This window comes from Anabrus simplex, chromosome 1 (assembly GCF_040414725.1).
Source record: "Anabrus simplex isolate iqAnaSimp1 chromosome 1, ASM4041472v1, whole genome shotgun sequence".
Classification (NCBI taxonomy): Eukaryota; Metazoa; Arthropoda; class Insecta; order Orthoptera; family Tettigoniidae; genus Anabrus; species Anabrus simplex.
The window spans coordinates 1,067,535,972-1,067,556,121 of NC_090265.1; the positions used below are offsets into that span (position 1 = coordinate 1,067,535,972).

Consider the following 20,150-nt stretch of genomic DNA (forward strand, 5'->3'; position numbering starts at 1 on the left):
CTGCATTGTACTCGAAGTAAACTTTTTAAGACATTAAGTCGTGTTGAGTGCATACAGTATGTACCGAAGATATGTTAAGTACAGAACAAAAATGGCCAACCGGACACCAGGCCGTCACAACTGGAGTTTAGATCCTTTCCAACAAAATAAATTTGACCAAGGCCACCACAGCTATTAAGATCTTCCGACGCGAAATCGGAATATTGTGGAGATTGTGGCTTCGGATCCCAATGATGTGCGGTGTCCGGTTGGCCATTTTTGTTCTGTACTTGATACCGCTTCGATACATACTGTACTAAGTGACCAGATAGCCTGCCAATAAAACACGTGCAAGCGTTTACAAATTGCACGGACAGAGGGCAGGCCAGGCCGTATCAATTTTTACAATATAGGAGATGGACAGGTTAGCCTGTCAGTTACCAGTATATGCCGTACTCGCAGGACTTTTTAATTATTATTACAAACCAGAGTGAGTCTCCATGACTCAGGTGGCAGCGTGCCGGTCCTTCACCGCTGAGTTTCTGGCTCAAATCCCGGTCATTTCAAGTGAGATTTGTGCTGGACGAAGCAGACGTGAGACAGGTTTTTCTTCGGGTACTCCGGTTTTCCCTGTCATCTTTCATTCCAGCAACACTCTCCAAAATCATTTCATTTCATCTGTCAGTTATTAATCATTGCCCCACAGGAGTGCGATAGGCTTCGGCAGCAGGCACAATTTCTATCCTCGCCGCCAGATGAGGGCTTCATTCATTCCATTCCTGACCCGGTCAAATGACTGAAAACATGCTGTTCATACGTGCAGTGTCCAAGCTGTGCTTGGTTTGCTTGGGTTGACGGCACGTCACTGGCCAGTAGATTATGTTAATGTTTTTTTTCTGTATATAGTTCAAGTATTAATTATTATAGTGCAGTATTAATGAAGGGAAGATGGTTCTAAGTCTGTTCGCTAAGATCTTGGTCAGTAGCTTATAGTCCGTATTTAAGATTGTAATTGGTTTATAGTCATTGATAATAGGTGCTCCTGTGTGTGATAATTCCCCCTGTAAATGCATCACTTACCGTGTGACTGAAGGCCTAATTAATGAATTGTGTCAGGTCTTTACCGATGATGTTCTAGAATTTCTTATACCATTAATACGGTATCCCATCACAGACCGGCATCCTATTGGGAGTAGTATGGTCTAAAGCTTCGTTGGAAACTTAATTTAACCATCACTACCTCCCAGGTACCTATCACCACCTTCTCATACCCTGTATGCTCAAGACAAGAATAATAATGTTAAAAACCAACCTGGACAGAAGAATGCAATATATATATATATATTCAGCGAGAAAATGATATTTTGGAAAATGAAGAAAAGCACGCCCACCTCTGTGGTGCAGTGTTAGTGTGATTAACTGCCACCGCCGGAGGCCCTGGTTCGATTCTCGTCTCTGCCACGACATTTGAAAAGTGGTACGAGAGCTGGAACGGGGTCCAAAATTGAGTAGATATGGGTTCGATTACCACCTCAGCCATCCTGGAAGTGGTTTTCCGTGGTTTCCCACTTCTCCTCCAGGCAAATGCCGGGATGGTACCTAACTTAAGGCTATGGCCGCTTCCTTCCCTCTTCCTTGTCTATCCCTTCCAATCTCCTATCCTCCAACAAGGCCCCTGTTCAGCATAGCAGATGTGGCCGCCTTGGCGAGGTACTGGCCATTCTCCCCAGTTGTATCCCCGACACAGGACACCGCCCTTGAGGCGGTAGAGGTGGGATCCCTCGCTGAGTCCGAGGGAAAAACCAACCCTGGAGGGTAAACAGATTAAGAAAGAAAGAAAAGCACACACACCAACTAAATAAGTTCAATCGTGCTCCTCAATGGGCTTAATGATGTAAAAAGTAATGTTATAGGTTTTAGTCCAAAAAATTACTTTTAAAGCTTTAGGAGACACCGAGGTGACGGAGTTTTGTCCCGCGGGAGTTCTTTTACGTATCAGTAAATCTACGGACACAAGGCTTATGTATTTGATCACCTCCAAATATCATTAGACTGAGCCGAAATCGAAACCCCTTACTTGAGCTCAGAATACCAGCGTTCTACCGTCTGAGTCATCGAGTCCGGCTCCCGTTATTCTGTTAGGTAAACTACTTCCTCGACTCGTCTCCCATGACCACGTTACCGAAGCCGATTAAAACAAAACTTATCCAGTACCTGGCCATTACGAAGACATCTCAGCACTTGCTTCCATCTTTTCGTATCAGAAATTACTGTCGCTGCATTCATATAAATGTTGCTTTCAGAAATAGCGTAGCTATCATGGCTAATATATTTTGAACTTTCATATACAAAGTTGAAACTGACGCAGATCGATGATGTCGTGGTCTGCACTAGCAGACATAGTTCAATGTAAATACTCTCTCGCCAGAGATGGATTTGAGCTAAACTTATAGTCATGACCCATGAATGATAAACTGGACAAATTTTCAAATAATACCAGACAAAAAAGGAGACTTTTATAATTTGCTTTACGTCGTACCGACACAGATAGGTCTTATGGCGACAATGGGATAGGAAAGGTCTAGGAGTGGAAAGGAAGCGTGCCGTAAAGAGAAATGCGCGATCCTATCCGCACGGCCACTTGCTCGTTCTATTAGAGGGAGATATCAGGCACCAGTGCGCTGGTCAGTGTGTAAAACTCAGATAGGAGTAACACTCGAGACAAAAAGGTAACGAACTTGCTCAAGGAAGTAACTGAACTCTGAAAGACTCCAAACGAAATCACGTGCTAGTATGTTACTTACCTGTACATATGAGCCCTCGGGAAAGTAAAGGTGTCGTCGTGGACGAAATGCTGTATCGACTGGAGCGGAATCCAAGATCATGAACAGAATGAGTAACCTGCGAAATGTAAACAATATATAAAATCCTTTCTTCATATCTGATAAAATACTGTCGCAATATCTGATACTGTACCCTCCCAATCTCACTACAAATATCTCTTGAAGAATTGATAGGTGGACGAAATAGTTCAAAAGTCCTGTTCTGTAGGAAGAAGAAAGGTGGTAGAGAGGACAATTATTTTCTCCGATTGAGGTTGTGAGGCTTGTTGTGTTGGTGTATAAGTTGCAGGAATCTTAGAGTCAGCACAAAAACCCACTACCCGAGTCAAGCGAATTAATTATTTTAATGTTAAAATCTCTCTACTGGCCAGAAATTCAACCCGGATCCCGAGGACCGAAGGCCTAGACACTGAACATTCAGCCATGGAGCCGGATGGCACTTGAATGTGCTTGAACGCGACAACTCCATCTCGTTGGTTTCCAGCACAATAAGGAGGTTCTTTCTTTCTTTCTTTCTTTCTTTCTTTCTTTCTTTCTTTCTTTCTTTCTTTCTTTCTTTCTTAATCCGTTTACCACCAGGGTTGGTTTTTCCCTCGGACTCAGCGAGGGATCCCACTACCACCGCCTCAAGGGCAGTGCCCGCAGCGTGAGACTTTGGATGGGGATACAAATGGAGAGTAGGACCAATACCTCGCCCAGGCGGCCTCACCTGCTATGCTGAACAGGGGCCGTATGGGGGGGGGGGGAGGATCGTAAGGGATAGACAAAGAAGAGGGAAGAAAGCAGCCGTGGCCTTAAATTAGGTACCGACATTTGCCTGGTGGAGAAGTAGGGAAACCACGGAAAGCCACTTCGAGGATGGCTGAGGTGGGAATATAACCCCCTCTACTCAGTTGACCTCCCGAGACTGAGTGGACACCGTTCCAGCCCTCGTACCACTTTTCAAATTTCGTGGCAGGGCCGGGAATCGAACCCGGGCCTCTAGAGGTGGCAGCTAATCACACTAACCACTACACCACAGAGGCAGTTAAGGAGTTCTTATGGAGAAAAATTCCTGGAGTCTCTTAAAATCTAGTACGTTCTAGTAATAGTAGTATCAGAAATAATCACTATTCCTGAACGAACTCGGTCGTACCATGCCGCCATCCATCGTAATTATTTAATAGTTCACAGATAATTACACAGGTACAATATATCCAACACTTGTGCTAGGGCTTCATTCACTATTACACTATTGTCTCTCGCTAACCACTGGATCTTCGTGTTGAGAAGACTTCTGATGAAGAGAACTCATAGCTCACAATAAGGAGAGTATTCAGGAGAACAGCTCTATAAACTGGATTGATGAAAACCGAATGTGGCTAATGAACTGTGTAGAATATTGAAAATGATACATGGTCATGATGAAACTACTGGCAAGTTGATTTTAGAACAGGGTTTTATGCTAGTTCCGTGTACTTGTTTGCAGGTTACAAGTATTGGAGCAGTCTTCCTAATCTTATCAACAATGTAGATTATCTGATCTGTTATTAGTGATGGTTACATCCGTTATAAAATTCCTACCTCGAAGAAATTTGTAGCTTAAGTTTTCAAGCACTGCTCCGGGTGTATATTATTATTATTATTATTATTATTATTATTATTATTATTATTATTATTATTATTATTATTATTATTATTATTATTATTTAGAAGTGCACACATACACAAAATCATATGTCAATGATGCCAAATCCATCTATATTATACGACCACGACTACATTTTAATATATTTTATATTATAGTCTTCCTCCGTAGCATAACGGTTAGCATTATTAGCTGCCGTCCTCGGAAGCCCGGGTTCGATTCCCGGTACTGCCAGAAATTTAAAAATGGCGGGAGGGCTGGTATGTGATTAAAAGTGGCACATGGGGGGGGGGGAAGTGCCTGAAAAGAGCTGCACCACCTCGGAATGAGGATACGAGTTTATATGATTCATATTATGTATTTTCCACTGCACTATTACCCTCAGTAGATGGCTAATTGACTTCCCTTCCCCCGGTGGGTGGGTGGGTGTGTGAGTGAGTGGGTGCGGGCGGTAGAATAAATCCCCTATCTGCCGTAAGAGGTGACTAAATGGGGGACCAGAGCCTCTGAACTTTCGAGTATGGGTTGGCCACCGCGGTCGCCTAGCTCATTCTGGCATTACTTCGACTTACTTGTGTCAGGTTCCTTTCATATTTCGACCGCTCTTGGTCAACTGTTGTTCTTTGTCGACCCAAACGGAAGTTAGGTTTCAGAGGCCTAGTGTGTCTTTCGTTTTCATCCCTTTCGTGGCCTTTCCCTTTTTTTACCAATACTTTCATTTTTGAAGGATTGGACCTCTTCATTTTTCCTCTCTGACTAGTGTTAAGAGGAGATGGTTGCCCGGTTGCACTTCCTCTCAAACCCTAATCATCACCATCAACATCACCACCACCGCCGCCGCCGCCACCACCACCATTGACTTCCCTGTCTTTCTCGAATACGTCACTATTGTATGAACACAAGTTTCGGCAATAAAGTGACTTTTCCCTCGCCACACGTCGCCTCTCGCCAAGTACTCTTCATCCTCTCTTGTAGTCGCGAAGGTTTCTTGTTGCTCTTTCTGACACTCAGTCAATATTACCCCCAGCCGAAGCAATATTAGATTTCTCCCATTCAATCGTATTTTCTGGCATTATACCACCTAACTAATAACTGATGATTAGTAGTAGCATATTGTTATTGTGTTTGTTTAATAGCTTAATGTACGATTTTCGTGTCCCAATTACTTCTGTGTCTGTCACTACGTGTAAATTGTAAATAATTTCAATATAGTCGAGATAATTATAATCTTGAGAAAACTATACTTGTTCGAAGGCCAGTGAAATATTCGCCATGAGTCCTTATAGACATAATGCAAAAAACAAAAACTTAGGATGCTTGCAGAACTAAATCACCATACAATGTACGGACAACAGTCGAATCGTTCAAAATATGCACACTGTGATGGAATATTTAAATCACGCAGTTTAAAGTTGTCTAAGTTACCCGAACACTTACGTTATTTAAATGACAAATCTTTCATCGTCCAGAATGCAAAGTATGTTTAAAATAAGATTAAATACATAGAAGCGAGAAGATCTTAAACTGAGTTGAATGTTGCGTACCCATAAATAGATCTTAATTTATATAAAGATGATCAAGAGCAGACTGAGGTTAATGGCTCTGCATCATTGAAGAGGAATGTCTAAATTTTGTCCATAAGTCGGTGTCTTTGAAATTCCTAAAACATCACGCATGCATCAGAAACATTTCAGTTTTAAAGCTTGATTGCAATATGTTTCATCCGTCAAAGAAAGGGAGAAAAATTCAAATTATGTTTGTTTGTTTTTTGTTTTGCTTTTTACATACAACTAAATATTAGCAGCATAAATTAAAAAGGTAACCAATACCTCTCCGTAAGGTGTTATAGAGTTTATTCAACTACTTAAGTGTAACCTGGGCTGTGTACGATTTACACTGTCACGATGTAAGAATTCGTCAACATTCTCTCATCATAGTAAGTCCTGTTGAAATTGTACGAACAATTCCCCAGTTCTCCAGGAATACAGAGATTGACATCAATGAGTCCGTAAACTGACTACCGGCTTTCCTTTCATTTCTGAAAGTAGGTTCAAATTCTACAGCTTCGGGCAAGATATTCGAGATAACGTCCATTCAGATGTGTTCCATCGCATATTATTTTCTATATATTTAATTCTCCAGGAAAAGTAGTTTATATTACTCCATGCGCCCTGTGCTAATTTAAAACAGCATTAAGAGCACAAGACGAGTACTACGATGAGAATAAGACAAGTAGTGCATATGCCAAATTTCAGGTTGAAAGGTTCTCTCATTTATGAACTGCATCACTAAACAGAGAAAAAAATATTTGGACGTAGGATATAATATAACCTTTCAGTAGCGGGTGTTGAAGTTCCAAATACAATAAATCAGAGATTTACAACATGAAGGTACGTTATGCAGATATATGAATAGAAATGAATATATAACAATGACATGTGATGGAATTTAACATTTATATCTGCGAGACACAAACGTGTACTTTTTTTAATCAAAAATATTAGAAAAGATAATGAAGTGCGCTTAAGTAGTTACACTTTATAACTGGTTTATTAAGGCAGGAACAACAGCATTAGCGCGCTTGTGTAAATTTCCCCCAAAGAAAAATTGAAACGATATAAGCTTCAGAATGTATACACAAATTAAATTGATGATATTTACACATACTTCTAAATATTAATTTTTAGGCACTGAGTAAAAATGCATAAGTTATTAACTAATACTTAAAGGAAGTAATGTGAATGCCGACCGTGACAAGTAACATAAACAAATATGCGTTTTTCTAACCAATATTATGCATTTAAGCTACCTCGCGCTTTTGAACTGATGATATCTCCTAAAGGAATTGTACTGGGAGTAATGAAGTTTCACTCAGGGGTGGAACAAAAGAAATGCTGTTACTTATGATATGTCCGACTCATTGGCTGAATGGTCAGCGTACTGGCCTTCGGTTCAGAGGGTCCCGGGTTCGATTCCTGGCCGGGTAGGAGATTTTAACCTTCATTGGTTAATTCCATTGGCCCGGGGGCTGGGTGTTTGTGCTGTCCCCAACAACCCTGCAACTCACACACTACACATAACACTATCCTCCACCACAATAACACGCAGTTACCTACCCATGGCAGATGCCGCCCACCCTCATCGGAGGGTCTGCCTTACAAGGGCTGCACTCGGCTAGAAATAGCTACACGAAATTAATTAAACTTGTGATATTAAAATTAAAATGTAAAATTGGGCTTATGCAGTACATAACTATTTGTCCCAAAAATAGGCTAAATCTAATAACTTACATATTCTTATTTTCATGAAGTTTTTTGAAAGAACTCATATTTTCCGTAGTCCGATGAGGTCTGAACAACAACGTAATTCCTTGAACTATGGAATACTTGGCGTTGTGTCCCTGTTCCGTTAACTCGCAAGTTTATTTACTCAGTGAATAATACTGTAACTAATTGTTAGATATTACCGTTAAGGACAACACAATGACTACCGCGTCCACGAGAACCCGTCTGGCACATCTAGTTACTAACTCAATTAGAGAGCTGCAAGTAAGTGCTCGTTCAATAGGAAACACGACTAGGAGCGACTCTGTTGCGTGGACTCAAGATGGTTCTTCACTACAAGTAAGTTGTTAAATATTATAGTATTTTCAACTTCAGCATCATCATTTGTACTTAACTGGCTGCCCATAATGCCGACTTATAGTCAAAATTCATTAGTTTGTTATGTTTAAGAAGTTGACAGTTTCATCAAGTCATCATTTATTTTTCTCCCTCATTCCGAGTTAGAAATAATGAAGACGCTCGTGAGTAGATTATGACTGTGAGATTTACGAGATCGGAAAAATGGTGGGCCTGGTCACTCTCAAAGAACTTTGTAGAGACGAAATTGTTTAAAGTGACTAACCGATGTAGTTGCGCGATTTAATATTAACGTGCCTATAACGACAATATATCGAGTACAATATTGCAAAAAATATAATTTGAATTAAATGTCCACCAGATCACTCTTCAGATTCTCCAGAAACTCCATAGAGTCCTGATAGCTGCTCTATTTTGATGTTATTAATTAACCCTGCAATGCATAGTGATTCATATATGAATTGTACGATTTTCTAGCTTGCTGCTTTAATCTGTTACTGTAATTTTACGGTACCCACGGTACAGCTTCAACTGTACAGCCAATCCAACACATACACCAGTGATGCCTTGTTTTTTCCTCTTACCTAACATATGACAAAACAGCCCTACAACCAAAGATACTCCTTCGACTCCGTCAACATCCGCACGTACCAACCACCGGTTATTTTACGTGGGCCCTCCCCATCACATTTCTATAGGCTTCTTGCGATACGCACCTATGGCCAGAAAGCAGTAATGATCGGTCTTTAAATGCTAAAAATTAGCAAAAACTGGCAAAATATCGTGTGTGTATATATATATATATATATATATATATACTAGCCCCACTTAAGAATTGTTGGGAATTTGACACTTAAAGCTTGACATATTTGTCACCAAACGGAAATGAAAAACTATTCATGCAGTAAAGGGTTAATGATTCGATTAATTCATTTCATCATTTAATCCACTTACCCTTCAGGGTTGGTTTTTCTCTCGAACTCAGTGAGGGATAACTTAAAATGAATGCAAGATTTATTGCTCCACCTTCTCAATACTTAAAATCATTAACGTTTATCAAAACATTACAATATGATAGTGTCAGGTACTAGTTTCGGTCCGTTTTTTGGACCATCATCAGCCTAGCCAAAATTAGAAGCAAAAGACATAATCTAAAACGATATGGATGAACAAGAGGATGGATGGTGATGGAATGACATACAAGTAAAACCTTATACATAAATTACACTGAATATAACCAAAATATGTCAAAATTAACAGATGAATAAAATCATTGTGATGTCGCTTAAAATGTATTGATGCCAAAGTCTTAGGTTGACGGTTGAACTCGTGTTGCACACTTAAATTCGAGTGAAATCTTAAGTTTCTGGAAAGTTCTGAGGGATCCCACTACCTCAAGGGCAGTGTCCTGGAGCGTGATACGTTTGGTCGTGGATAAAACCGGGAAGGAGAACCAGTACCTCGCCCAGGCTGCCTCACAGGGGCCTTGTGGGCGATGGGAAGATTGAAAGGCATAGACAAGGAAGAGGGAACGAAGCGGCCGTTACCTTAAGTTAGGTACCATCCCAGCATTTGCCTGGAGAAGAAGTGGGGAAACCACGGAAAACCAGTTCGAGGATAGCTGAAGTGGGAATCGGAACCCCTCTACTCAGTCTCAGTTGACCTCCCAAGGCTAAGTGGACCCCGTTCCATTCCTCGAACCACTTTTCAAATTTCGTGGCAGAGCCTGGAATCGAACCCGGGACTCCGGGGGCGGCAGCTAATCACACTAACCACTTCACCCCAGAGGTGGATCTCGATTCATTTTTGACATTATAAATACAAAATTGGTTTACTCATTTCAATCGATGTCTTTGGTTTCATAAATTATCGTACTTCCATTAAACATTGTTTGACAGAAAATAGGTATAAAGCAACAAAGCGGTATAATAGGCCATATTTAGTCCAAAAAAATCAACGAGTCTTCAGTATTTGTTAAGAAATAATCGTTTTATATATCCTTAGAGATCTCGCTTAGCACTATTGTTGAAATGATCGAAGACAAACGACGCTATTGATGGATCAGTATTCATACAAAGAGTTGTCTCTTATTACTATCGTCTACCTTGTTACCCTTCGGGAAGTTTTTAGTTCTCGTTAACGGGGTTTCAAAATCGAGACTCTCTCTCAAGTACAAAGTTATCTAGCAAGGTAATAAGTACCAGGAAGAATATATCTTTGTTATAAATATTGGCAGATATCTTTATTGACAATGAATTTTCTTTAAGGCCGCGGCCAATGCATGACGAAATTTTGAAATGAAAGTGATTCATATTCCATATAAAACTGAACCTTGGCTATGATCACGATATCAATAGTCACTTAATAATAAATAAACCCGTGTCCTCATCCCAAGCTGATACAGGTACATGTACCATTTTAACCACACACCAGCCAGTCTTAAATCTCTGGCGGTACCGGGAATAGAACCCGTTACGCTACGGAGAATGAAAGCACGAATGAACTGCTTGCTGATGATGCTTGTTGTTTGAAGGGGCCTAACATATAAGGTCATCGGCCCCGCGAATGAACTTACTAGGATATTCTTTTCAAATAGTCTCCAAGAGAAGTGATGTATCGATTCCAACTGTGTTGAAGATCCTTAAAACAGTACTTCAATAAAATCACATTTGAATTCCTCATGATAGGAGATAGCATACTAAGTAATAGTAGGCATAGTAGTAGTAGTCGTAGTACTGGTAGTATTAGTACAAGCAATAAAGCTCATCTCATGGAAAAATACAACAGGCTGTAGAAATATATATTGGCAATTTTTTTAACATGAAACCGAAAATTAGTAGAGGATAAAGACGTTTGTTGGTACTCCAATCTTCATCCTCTATTTCATGAAAATATCTGACTTCTATGGTCGTTTCCAACAGGGGAATAAATCTGTCACAGGGTTACGGATCAGAAACGTAAAGGGATGGAAACGTTCAAGGCACTTATTTTCTCGCCACGATGTGTTACAGCCATAAAGCATTGTTATCAACCCTCGTATTATCACGAAGAATGCAACAACTCCAGGGATGACCACGTTCCTGAGAAAGTTTTGTCTATTTTCACAAAGAACTTAATGTTGATTTTCATCATCATCATCATCATCATCTGTTTACCCTCCAGGTTCGGTTTTTCCCTCGGACTGAGTGAGGGATCCCATCTCTACCGCCTCACGGGCAGTGTCCTGGAGCTTCAGACTCTTGGTCGGGGGATACAACTGGGGAGTATGGCCAGTACCTCGCCCAGGCGGCCTCACCTGCTATGCTGAACAGGGGCCTTGTGGAGGGATGGGAAGATTGGAAGGGATAGGCAAGGAAGAGGACAGAAGCGGTCGTGGCCTTAAGTTAGGTACCATCCCGGCATTCACCTGGAGGAGAAGTGGGAAACCACGGAAAACCACTTCCAGGATGGCTGAGGTGGGAATCGCTCTACTCAGTTGACCTCCCGAGGCTGAGTGAACCCCGTTCCAGCCCTCGTACCACTTTTCAAATTTCGTGGCAGAGCCGGGAATCGAACCCGGGCCTCCGGGGGGTGGCAGCTAATCACGCTAACCACTACACCACAGAGGCGAACAATGTTGATTTTGTGACTCCATATTAACCTCAACCGAGTTAAGCTAGTCATGAACACACCTGACCATTAAAAGTATTCACGGTAAGCCAATATGTTGAAATTTGCGCTCCAATCCCACAAACCTTTGAGTACCTACGGTACGGTCTCCAGAATATGTTGAGTGGAACAATACCCACATAAACTAAAAGTTCGAGAACTTTCGAAACAAAGCGTTGCATTATACTTCATAGGTAGTGTAACCTCCTTACGAGGAATAACACAAGATAGGAAGTTATACAAATTAAGGAAAGGTGCAGACAAAATGAAACAGACCGACGATCTATGCAATCGTTAAGAGAACATATTTTTCTTTCTTTCTTTCTTTCTTTCTTTCTTTCTTTCTTTCTTTCTTAATCCGTTTACCCTCTAGGGTTGGTTTGTCCCTCGGACTCAGTGAAGGAATGAAGGATCCCACTTCTACCTTCTCAAGGGCAGTGTACTAGAGCGTGAGACTTTGGATCGGTAGGATAAAACTGGGCAGGAGGACGAGTACCCCGCCCAGGCGGCCTTACCTGCTATGCTGAACAGGATACTTGTAGGGAGATGGAAAGATTGGAAGGGATAGACAAGGAAAAGGGAAGGAAGTGGCCGTGGCCTTAAGTTAGGTACCATCCCGGCATTTCCCTGGAGAAGTGGAAAATCACGGAAAACCACTTCGAGGATGGCTGAGGTGGGAATCGAACGCACCTCAACTCAGTTGACCTCCCGAGGCTGAGTGGACCTCGTTCCAGCCCTCGTACCACTTTTCAAACTTCATGGCAGAGCCGGGAATCGAACCCGGGCCTCCGGGGGTGGCAGCTAATCACGCTAATCACTACACCACAAAGACGGAAGAGAAAGTATTGCAAGCGTAAAATGAGAGAAATATCAAAGTTCAACTCAAGTTTAATAAAACAAGGACAATTTTAAAGACCACGAGTTAAATAAAATTTTAAAAGTGAGCTTGACAAGCGAAAAGTTAGAGAATTTAAAATTACTGATAATTAATTAAATGGGAAAACTATAATAATGTTACAGATATAGCTTTAATTATAATATGAAAATAATTTAAATTTAATTTTGACTCAATTTCCTTAAGTTCAGATCGAAATTAAAAATTTAGAAACAAGCTAAAACAAAAAAAGAATAAAATGGATCACAGAGAAGTTAGCAACCACAAATCTTCTTATAATAATAAAAGGAAGTGTGTGTCTGTCTGTCTGTCTGTCTGTCTGTCTGTCTGTCTGTCTGTCTGTCTGTCTGTCTGTCTGTCTGTCTGTCTGTCTGTCTGTCTGTCTGTCTGTCTGTCTGTCTGTCTGTCTGTCTGTCTGTCTGTCTGTCTGTCTGTCTGTCTGTCTGTCTGTCTGTCTGTCTGTCTGTCTGTCTGTGTGCGATGCCCAGCCAAATCTACGGCAAACAAAGATCTGAAATGTTTGCCATAGATGGGCACAAGTTTTCGCCTAAGACGCATGGCTGTGTCTAAGAGCAATTCTTGCACCAAGACATGAAGCTGTCAACGTCATCAATAAGCAACACTCACAAGAATTATCCGGTCCTTCTTAATAAGAATTCTGCCCTCTGCAACGAACACGACTCTGAAACTGATGACGAATATTATTGAAGCCATTCTCATGATTGGGCATGCCGCGAGCAAAGTAATATTCATTCCTCGGATTCGAATAATTTCTTCGGATATACAGTTTAAGTTTAGATGTCTGCAGTTCCCGTCAACAAGGCACAAGAACAATCTCTTAAAGTTGTAGGACTCCATCTTCGAAAAGGCTGCTTCTCCCATTGTCAACTTACGTGGTTTGTTCAAGAGTTGGAAAGGCAAACGCACTATATATCTTAGCTCCATTTGGAAAGACACTAATACAGTTCAGCCGGAAGCTCTATAAGACAAAAATAGTTTTTATTATATAAAACAGTTGAATTAATAAACGCGGGAAAAGCCGCGGGTACATGGTAGTAAATAATAAAATCTTAAATTACAATTAAATTCTCAAACTCGAGAACACAAAGCAACTTTGACCGGTTCCTTCTCATGACACACGCAAATTCACAACAATAGGAACAAAGACTTTCGTAGATACCGCTAACCATAAATCACCATCAATATATCCATAGTAACGCAACAATGACAAAATCATATAACGGTAACGATTTATAATTAGAGCAAACGAACACTTTTAGAAGATAGAATGTCCCATATTATAACAAATGATAAAGATTTACATTGCCCGGCTGAGTGGCTCAGACGGTTGAGGCGCTGGCCTTCTGACCCCAACTTGGCAGGTTCGATCCTGGCTCAGTCCGATGGTATTTGAAGGTGATCAAATACGTCAGCCTCGTGTCGGTAGATTTACTGGCACGTAAAAGAACTCCTGCGGGACTAAACTCCGGCACCTCGGCGTCTCCGAAAACCGTAAAAGAGTAGTTAGTGGGACGTAAATCAAATAACATTATTATTATTATAAAGATTTACATTGACCTCAAATGTAAAAGTAACAACTAAAAGGAATAATCTAATTCACATACCTGAAAATTAGTTATTTAAACTCAAATCATTAAATGTACTGAACAAGTATAAAACTTCAGAGAGCTTAGCTTACACCGAGAAATAGTAAACAATAACATAAAAGAAGCACAGGGCTGATGCGAATTATCATAAGAAACAATTTCAACGTAGTGAGTGTAAGAAATCTTAAGCCTTATTTAAATAATTCGAACAATAATTTACTGTAGCCTACAAGAGAAGATACGAAAGATTTTAGAAAATGGTCTACTGAAACCTAAAGAATAAAATACATACATACATACATACATACATACATACATACATACATACATACATACATACATACATATATACATACATACATACATACATACATACATACATACATACATACACACATACATACATACAGTACGTACATACGTACATAGACTGTTATGCCTATCAGCGTTCAGTCTGCAAGCCTTTGTGAATGTAATAAACGCCGCCACAATCCTCTGTAGCCTCGTTTAGTTCTATAACGATTTTCCTTAAATCATAAGAAATTGAGTCTAACAATCGTCGTCTTGATCTTCCAATAATCATCTTACCACCCATGCCAAGTGCATTATTCCTCAAGATAACAATTCGCCTCACACGACCCGACCACCGAAGCCGGTTAATGCATACAGTTTCATCGATCAAGTTCATTCCTAACTTAGCCTTTATACATTCACTAGCAAATGTGCCCGTGTTTCGCGACGGTATTCTACATTGTATACGGATTTATTCGTAAATTACTGTAAAGGCAGTGAGTAAGATTATATTAAATTGTATGCCTCTTAGCGCTATCCCAGAAACAAAACAGGGAGGACGCCATACGTTGTTTCCGATGTAAGGTAGGCATTGGGGAAGTTTATTGATAATGACAGGCTACATTTGCTACCGTCAATCACAAAAGAGTTCGGGAGTTTCTACTATAACGGCAGACTTACTTGGCAACTGCCATTCACAATAGAGATTATAAAACAGGCCCTTTTTCCTAATGCAAGTCCGGGCCAAAAGTTATACATTTGTATAGCATTTTTCCTCAAAGAAAAGAGTGTCCAAGTTTCGGGATTAGCACTCGAATACATACGGAGTAATTAAGAAAGAAATTAATACAGTTAAGAAAGTTGAAATTAATAGAAAATAGGATTATAACTGAGGACAGCCGGATAAGACAAATATGTAAATACCAAGTGGATGATTGGAAAAACAAATGTCCCTCAATAAATTGTGATGGTATGAGTGACGGATATAAGAAAACGGTAACAGAGGAGAAATTTAGGCGCAGGGATTCTTAGGTAAACAGATAAGAAGATGACTTATGGTGTTATTACTTAAGTTATTCGAAAACGGTTATAACCTTCAACGATATTCCACCAATACCCCGCAGAATTGCCGATTGACGTCTCTCATGCGCTACCCAAGGAACAACCACGAGTGTATAGGTATGATGACGAAAATGGCAATAGGTCACTTCCCTGGTGGCAAGCAGTCAGATACGTTGCCATGGTAACCTGTAGGTTCGTTGTCGGTCTGTCGGTCACTCAATGCAGAGCATGATACTCGCAGAAAATAGTAATTTTCTCCGTCATTTGAAGAGTAAGCTAAACTATGAACATAAAAAAGGTCGTTTATAATAAAGAGACGTTTCACATACTTAACTTATTTCCTTTAATTCCAGGTGGAACATAGGGCCTCGGCGAAATTTCTCCAGCTACTCTACCTGCCGCCAATGCTTTCACCCCCCTCCATATCTTGTTAACTCCAGCAATCTCCCTGTCTATGGTTCTCTTCCAGGTAATCCTCGGTCTGCCTTGTCTGCGACTACCTTGTGGATTCCAGCTCAATGCCTGCCTTGTGATACTTTCTTGTGGTCTTCTCAGAGTGTGCCCGATCCATCTCCATTTTCTTCTCTTTATCTGTCCCTGTATGGGACTTTGACTTGTGGCCTGCCAAAGGTCTTTGTTTGAGATGGTTTTTGGCCACCACATTCTCATCATGTACCTCAAACACCGATTTATAAAAGTGTTCGCCTACAGTCCAGGGATTTTACAGGAAATCAATAGTATAAGAGAAAAAGGAGGAAGACTGCTCTGGTTTTCCTATAATCCCCCGTCTATTCAAAGATTTTTAAATCATATGCATATCAAAACCTTCCCCGGGATGAGTATACTCTAAATATGACGTTTGGTCGAGATGTATTCAGCCGTTTCACCGTGATGGTGGGACAAACAGACAAACAGGCACGAAAAATAAAAACCATCGATTCGGTCTTGAGTTGACCTAAAACGGATAGGTATCTGAAAAATTGGCAAAACAAACGAAATAACAGACAGCGGACCCCCTACAACTTTATTTATATAGACTATCTGTTCCTGTATGGGACTTTGACTTGTGGCCTGCCAAAGGTCCTTGTTTGAGATGACTTTTGGCCACCATATTCTCATAATGTACCTCAAACAGGGATTTATAAAAGTGTTCACATACAGTCTACGGATTTGGTCGAGATCTATTCAGCCTATTCATATAGAAAGCATGGACACGCCCAGAAGTGCAGACTTTTATTTCGAGAGTTACTGCTTTAAAGCTGTACGACATATCTACAAACGGACTTCACCATCAGACGCCCCTTTTAGTGTTCTGTATAGTTGGTCCTATGACATTTTCTTGTATCTCCTATATTTATGGGTTAGATTGAGTTAGAATCATTGAATTTTGTATTCATGTGGCAGCTGGAATCATAAAATTTCCCTAACATATGGCCACTGGTCGTGTTAATGTGCGTGCCGAATGTCACGATTCCATCTTTCCTATAGGTGTGTCAGACGATAACATATACGTGTAGAAAGTACAAAATTAACTTGAAATCGAAAAATACAGGTCTATTTAACGCATAAGGGATAGAGATACGTCAAAAAATTATATGACCAAAGTTGTAAATACCCCCAAATTGAACAGCGATTGTGCTTTCTGTTTTGTGATACGACTTACCGTTTAGCCACCCATTATCCCAAAACGAAGGCCTGCACCGTCATTAAAATTGCATCCATATTTCGGTATTTTCTGGGGTCAAAAGTTATATATTTGTATAGCTTGGAATTTTTCCTCAATGAAAAGAGTGTCCAGGTTTCGGGATTAGCACTCGCATATATACGGAGTAATTGAGGAAGAAAGTAATACAGTTAAATATGTCACTTCCCTGCTGGCAAGCAGTCAGAGACGTTGCCATGGTAACCTGTAGGTTTGTTGTCAGTCTGTCGATCTGTCGGTTTGTCGGTGACTCAATGCACAGCATGATACCCACAGAAAATAGTAATTATCTCCGTCATTTGAAGAGTAAGCTAAACTATTAACATAACAAAAGTCGTTTATAATGAAGAGACGTTTCACATATAGTCCACGGATTTTACAGAAAATCAATAGTATAAGAGAAAAAGGAGGAACACTGTTCTGGTTGTTCTATAACCCCCCGCCCCCCGTCTATTCAAATATTTTTAAATCATATGCATATCAAAACCTTCCCCGGGATGAGTTTTCTCTACATATGAAGTTTGGTCGAGATCTATTCAGCCGTTTCACCGTGATGGTCGAACAAACAAACAGACACGAAAAGTAAAAACCACCGATTCCGTCTTGAGTTGACCTACAACGGGTAAGTATCTGAAAAATTGGCAAAACAAACGAAATTACAGACAGCGGACCCCCTATAACTTTATATACGTAAGTCGAGTCATAAGTCATGACAACTTTTTTCTCACGAACAAGAGACAACACGGAAAATCTAAGATATGCATTTGGAAACGTACGGTATGTACTTGCGTATGATGCCACTAGATGGTGTATGTAAACAACAGTGTTCAGTGTGTGAGTGAGAGCGTTACAAAATGGAAGTCAATAAGCAGGAGCAACGATCGTATATTAAAATAGCAGTTCTCCGCGGCAGAAATGCACGCCAATGCCATGCAGAGCTGCGGGAAGCCTTAGGTGCGCATGCCATGCCCTATAGAACAGTGGCGAGGTGGGTGGAGACGTTCAAACGGGGTAGAGTATCAACTGCCGATTTCCCTCGACCAGGTTGCCCAGTGTAAGCTGTAAGGATAATGGTGATCGATCAGTGTTTACATGAGGACGGGCGCTGTGGAAGCCTTGGGTGATTATTTCGAAGGGCTGTAACCAGTGGGGACCTGTCCTTTGTACGTAGTCTTGTGTATTTGCTGTCTATACCATAATAAAGCAATGTTTACCAATGGCCTGTGTTCTGTCACTTTCCTACGAGAATCTCCTGAAGTAAGAATTTGTCTTCAGGCACTATGCATTAGTACATGCCTTATATTTCCAAATACATATCTTAGATTTTCCGTGTTGTCTCCTGCTCGCGAGGAAAAAAATAGTTGCCATGACATATGACTCGACCCTCGTAGATTCCTACTACCCTCCTTCCATTATTCCCACCTGGTTGTACCAGCGATATTTCTCGCTACTTCCATATCTGTTACTTCTAACTTATGAATAAGATATCCTGAGTACAGCCAGCTTTCACTCCCCATATTGCAAAGTTGTTCTGAAAACAGACCGGAGTCTGTTTCGTCCGGGAGCTGACTTCTTTCCAAGGCCGCACTAGTTGGCCTTGCTTCTTTCTTACAGAACACAGTTGATCGCAACTGCGATCTCACTACACTAGCTTCGCTGTACCTTGATTCAGTCTCACTTAATATAGGCTACTACCACCCAGGGAGAATACACATCCAAAATACTTGAAACGATCTACCTGCTCCAGCTTTGTATTCCCAACCTAACATTCAGTTATCTTAAGTTTCTTACCTACTAACATCATTTAAGTCTTGGAAAGATTAGTTTTCATATCATACTCATTGCAGCGATTTTCAGGATATAGATTGCAGGCTTTCATCACAATGTGCCATGAAGGCCAAGTCTTTGGCACAGGCCAAACTGCTTACCGTATTTCCACATAACTGAATCCCTTTCTGCCACTTTATATCTTTCAGCGGTCGATCCATTCCTAAACTATGAACAACAATGGTGAAAGATTACAGCTTTGCCCAACGCCTGTAGGTACCTTGAACCAAGAACTCATTCTGCTATCAATCCTTACTCCAGCCCAATTGTCAAAATAAATTCCTCTGTTGCTTTCAATAATCTACCCTAAATCGCATAGTCACCCAGTACGGCTAACATCGTTTCCCTCGGTACTCTGCCATATGCCTTCTCTAGGTCTACGAAACATAACTGTCTAATCCTCTCGCAGCATTTTTCAATTACCTAGCGCATACTAAATATCTGATGCCGTCAGCCCCTTGGTGGTCTCAAACCACGCTGGTTTTCATCCAACTTACTTTCAATCACCGATCGCACCCTACCTTCCAAGATGCCAGTGAACACCTTGTCAGGTATACTGATCAATGAGATCACCGCTTGCTAATAATGTCGTTGGCTTTGCGTCCCACTAACTACGTTTACGGTTTTCAGAGGCAATCCTTGCTTATAGATAAGTGCAATTACTGCCTTGGTCTAATTAGAAGGTACCTTACTAACATTCCATGCTAAGCTTATTAGTCTATGGAGCCATTTCATCCCCACCTTCCCATTATATTTCACCACTTCAGGTCTAATTTCATCTAAACCTGCTGCTTTATGACAACGGAGTTTATTTGCCATCCTTTCCACTTCCTCGAGTGTAATTTCACCAACGTCATTGCCCTCCCTGACGTTTCTAGAAAGATTATATTTAAAAATAATTAATAAGAATGTACATGGATATTGTCCAACTATTCAATACAATAAAATGATACCACTTAAATTAAAAGACCTGTCTAAAGATTATATATAATGGCATGTTTCGACCCGTGTTCACTACTTTTAAATGA

General features: G+C 40.6%; 2 protein-coding genes across 2 annotated transcripts in view; one reads left to right on the forward strand and one right to left on the reverse strand.

Annotated features, from left to right (window-relative positions):
- The window catches only part of LOC136858035 (uncharacterized), a 35,392-nt gene extending 27,542 nt beyond the window's left edge, over nt 1-7,850 (reverse strand). The window contains exons 1-2 of the mRNA XM_067137255.2: nt 7,740-7,850; nt 2,784-2,880 (exon numbers count right to left, since the gene is read on the reverse strand). Coding sequence (XP_066993356.2) covers nt 2,784-2,880; nt 7,740-7,777 — 135 coding nt within the window. The 5' untranslated portion in view covers nt 7,778-7,850. The remainder of the gene's footprint in view (nt 1-2,783; nt 2,881-7,739) is intronic.
- A 171-nt stretch (nt 7,851-8,021) lies between these two features.
- Nucleotides 8,022-20,150, forward strand: part of LOC136876156 (uncharacterized) — a 60,483-nt gene continuing 48,354 nt past the window's right edge. The window contains exon 1 of the mRNA XM_067149879.2: nt 8,022-8,072. Within this exon, the coding sequence (XP_067005980.1) occupies nt 8,056-8,072 (17 nt within the window). The 5' untranslated portion in view covers nt 8,022-8,055. The remainder of the gene's footprint in view (nt 8,073-20,150) is intronic.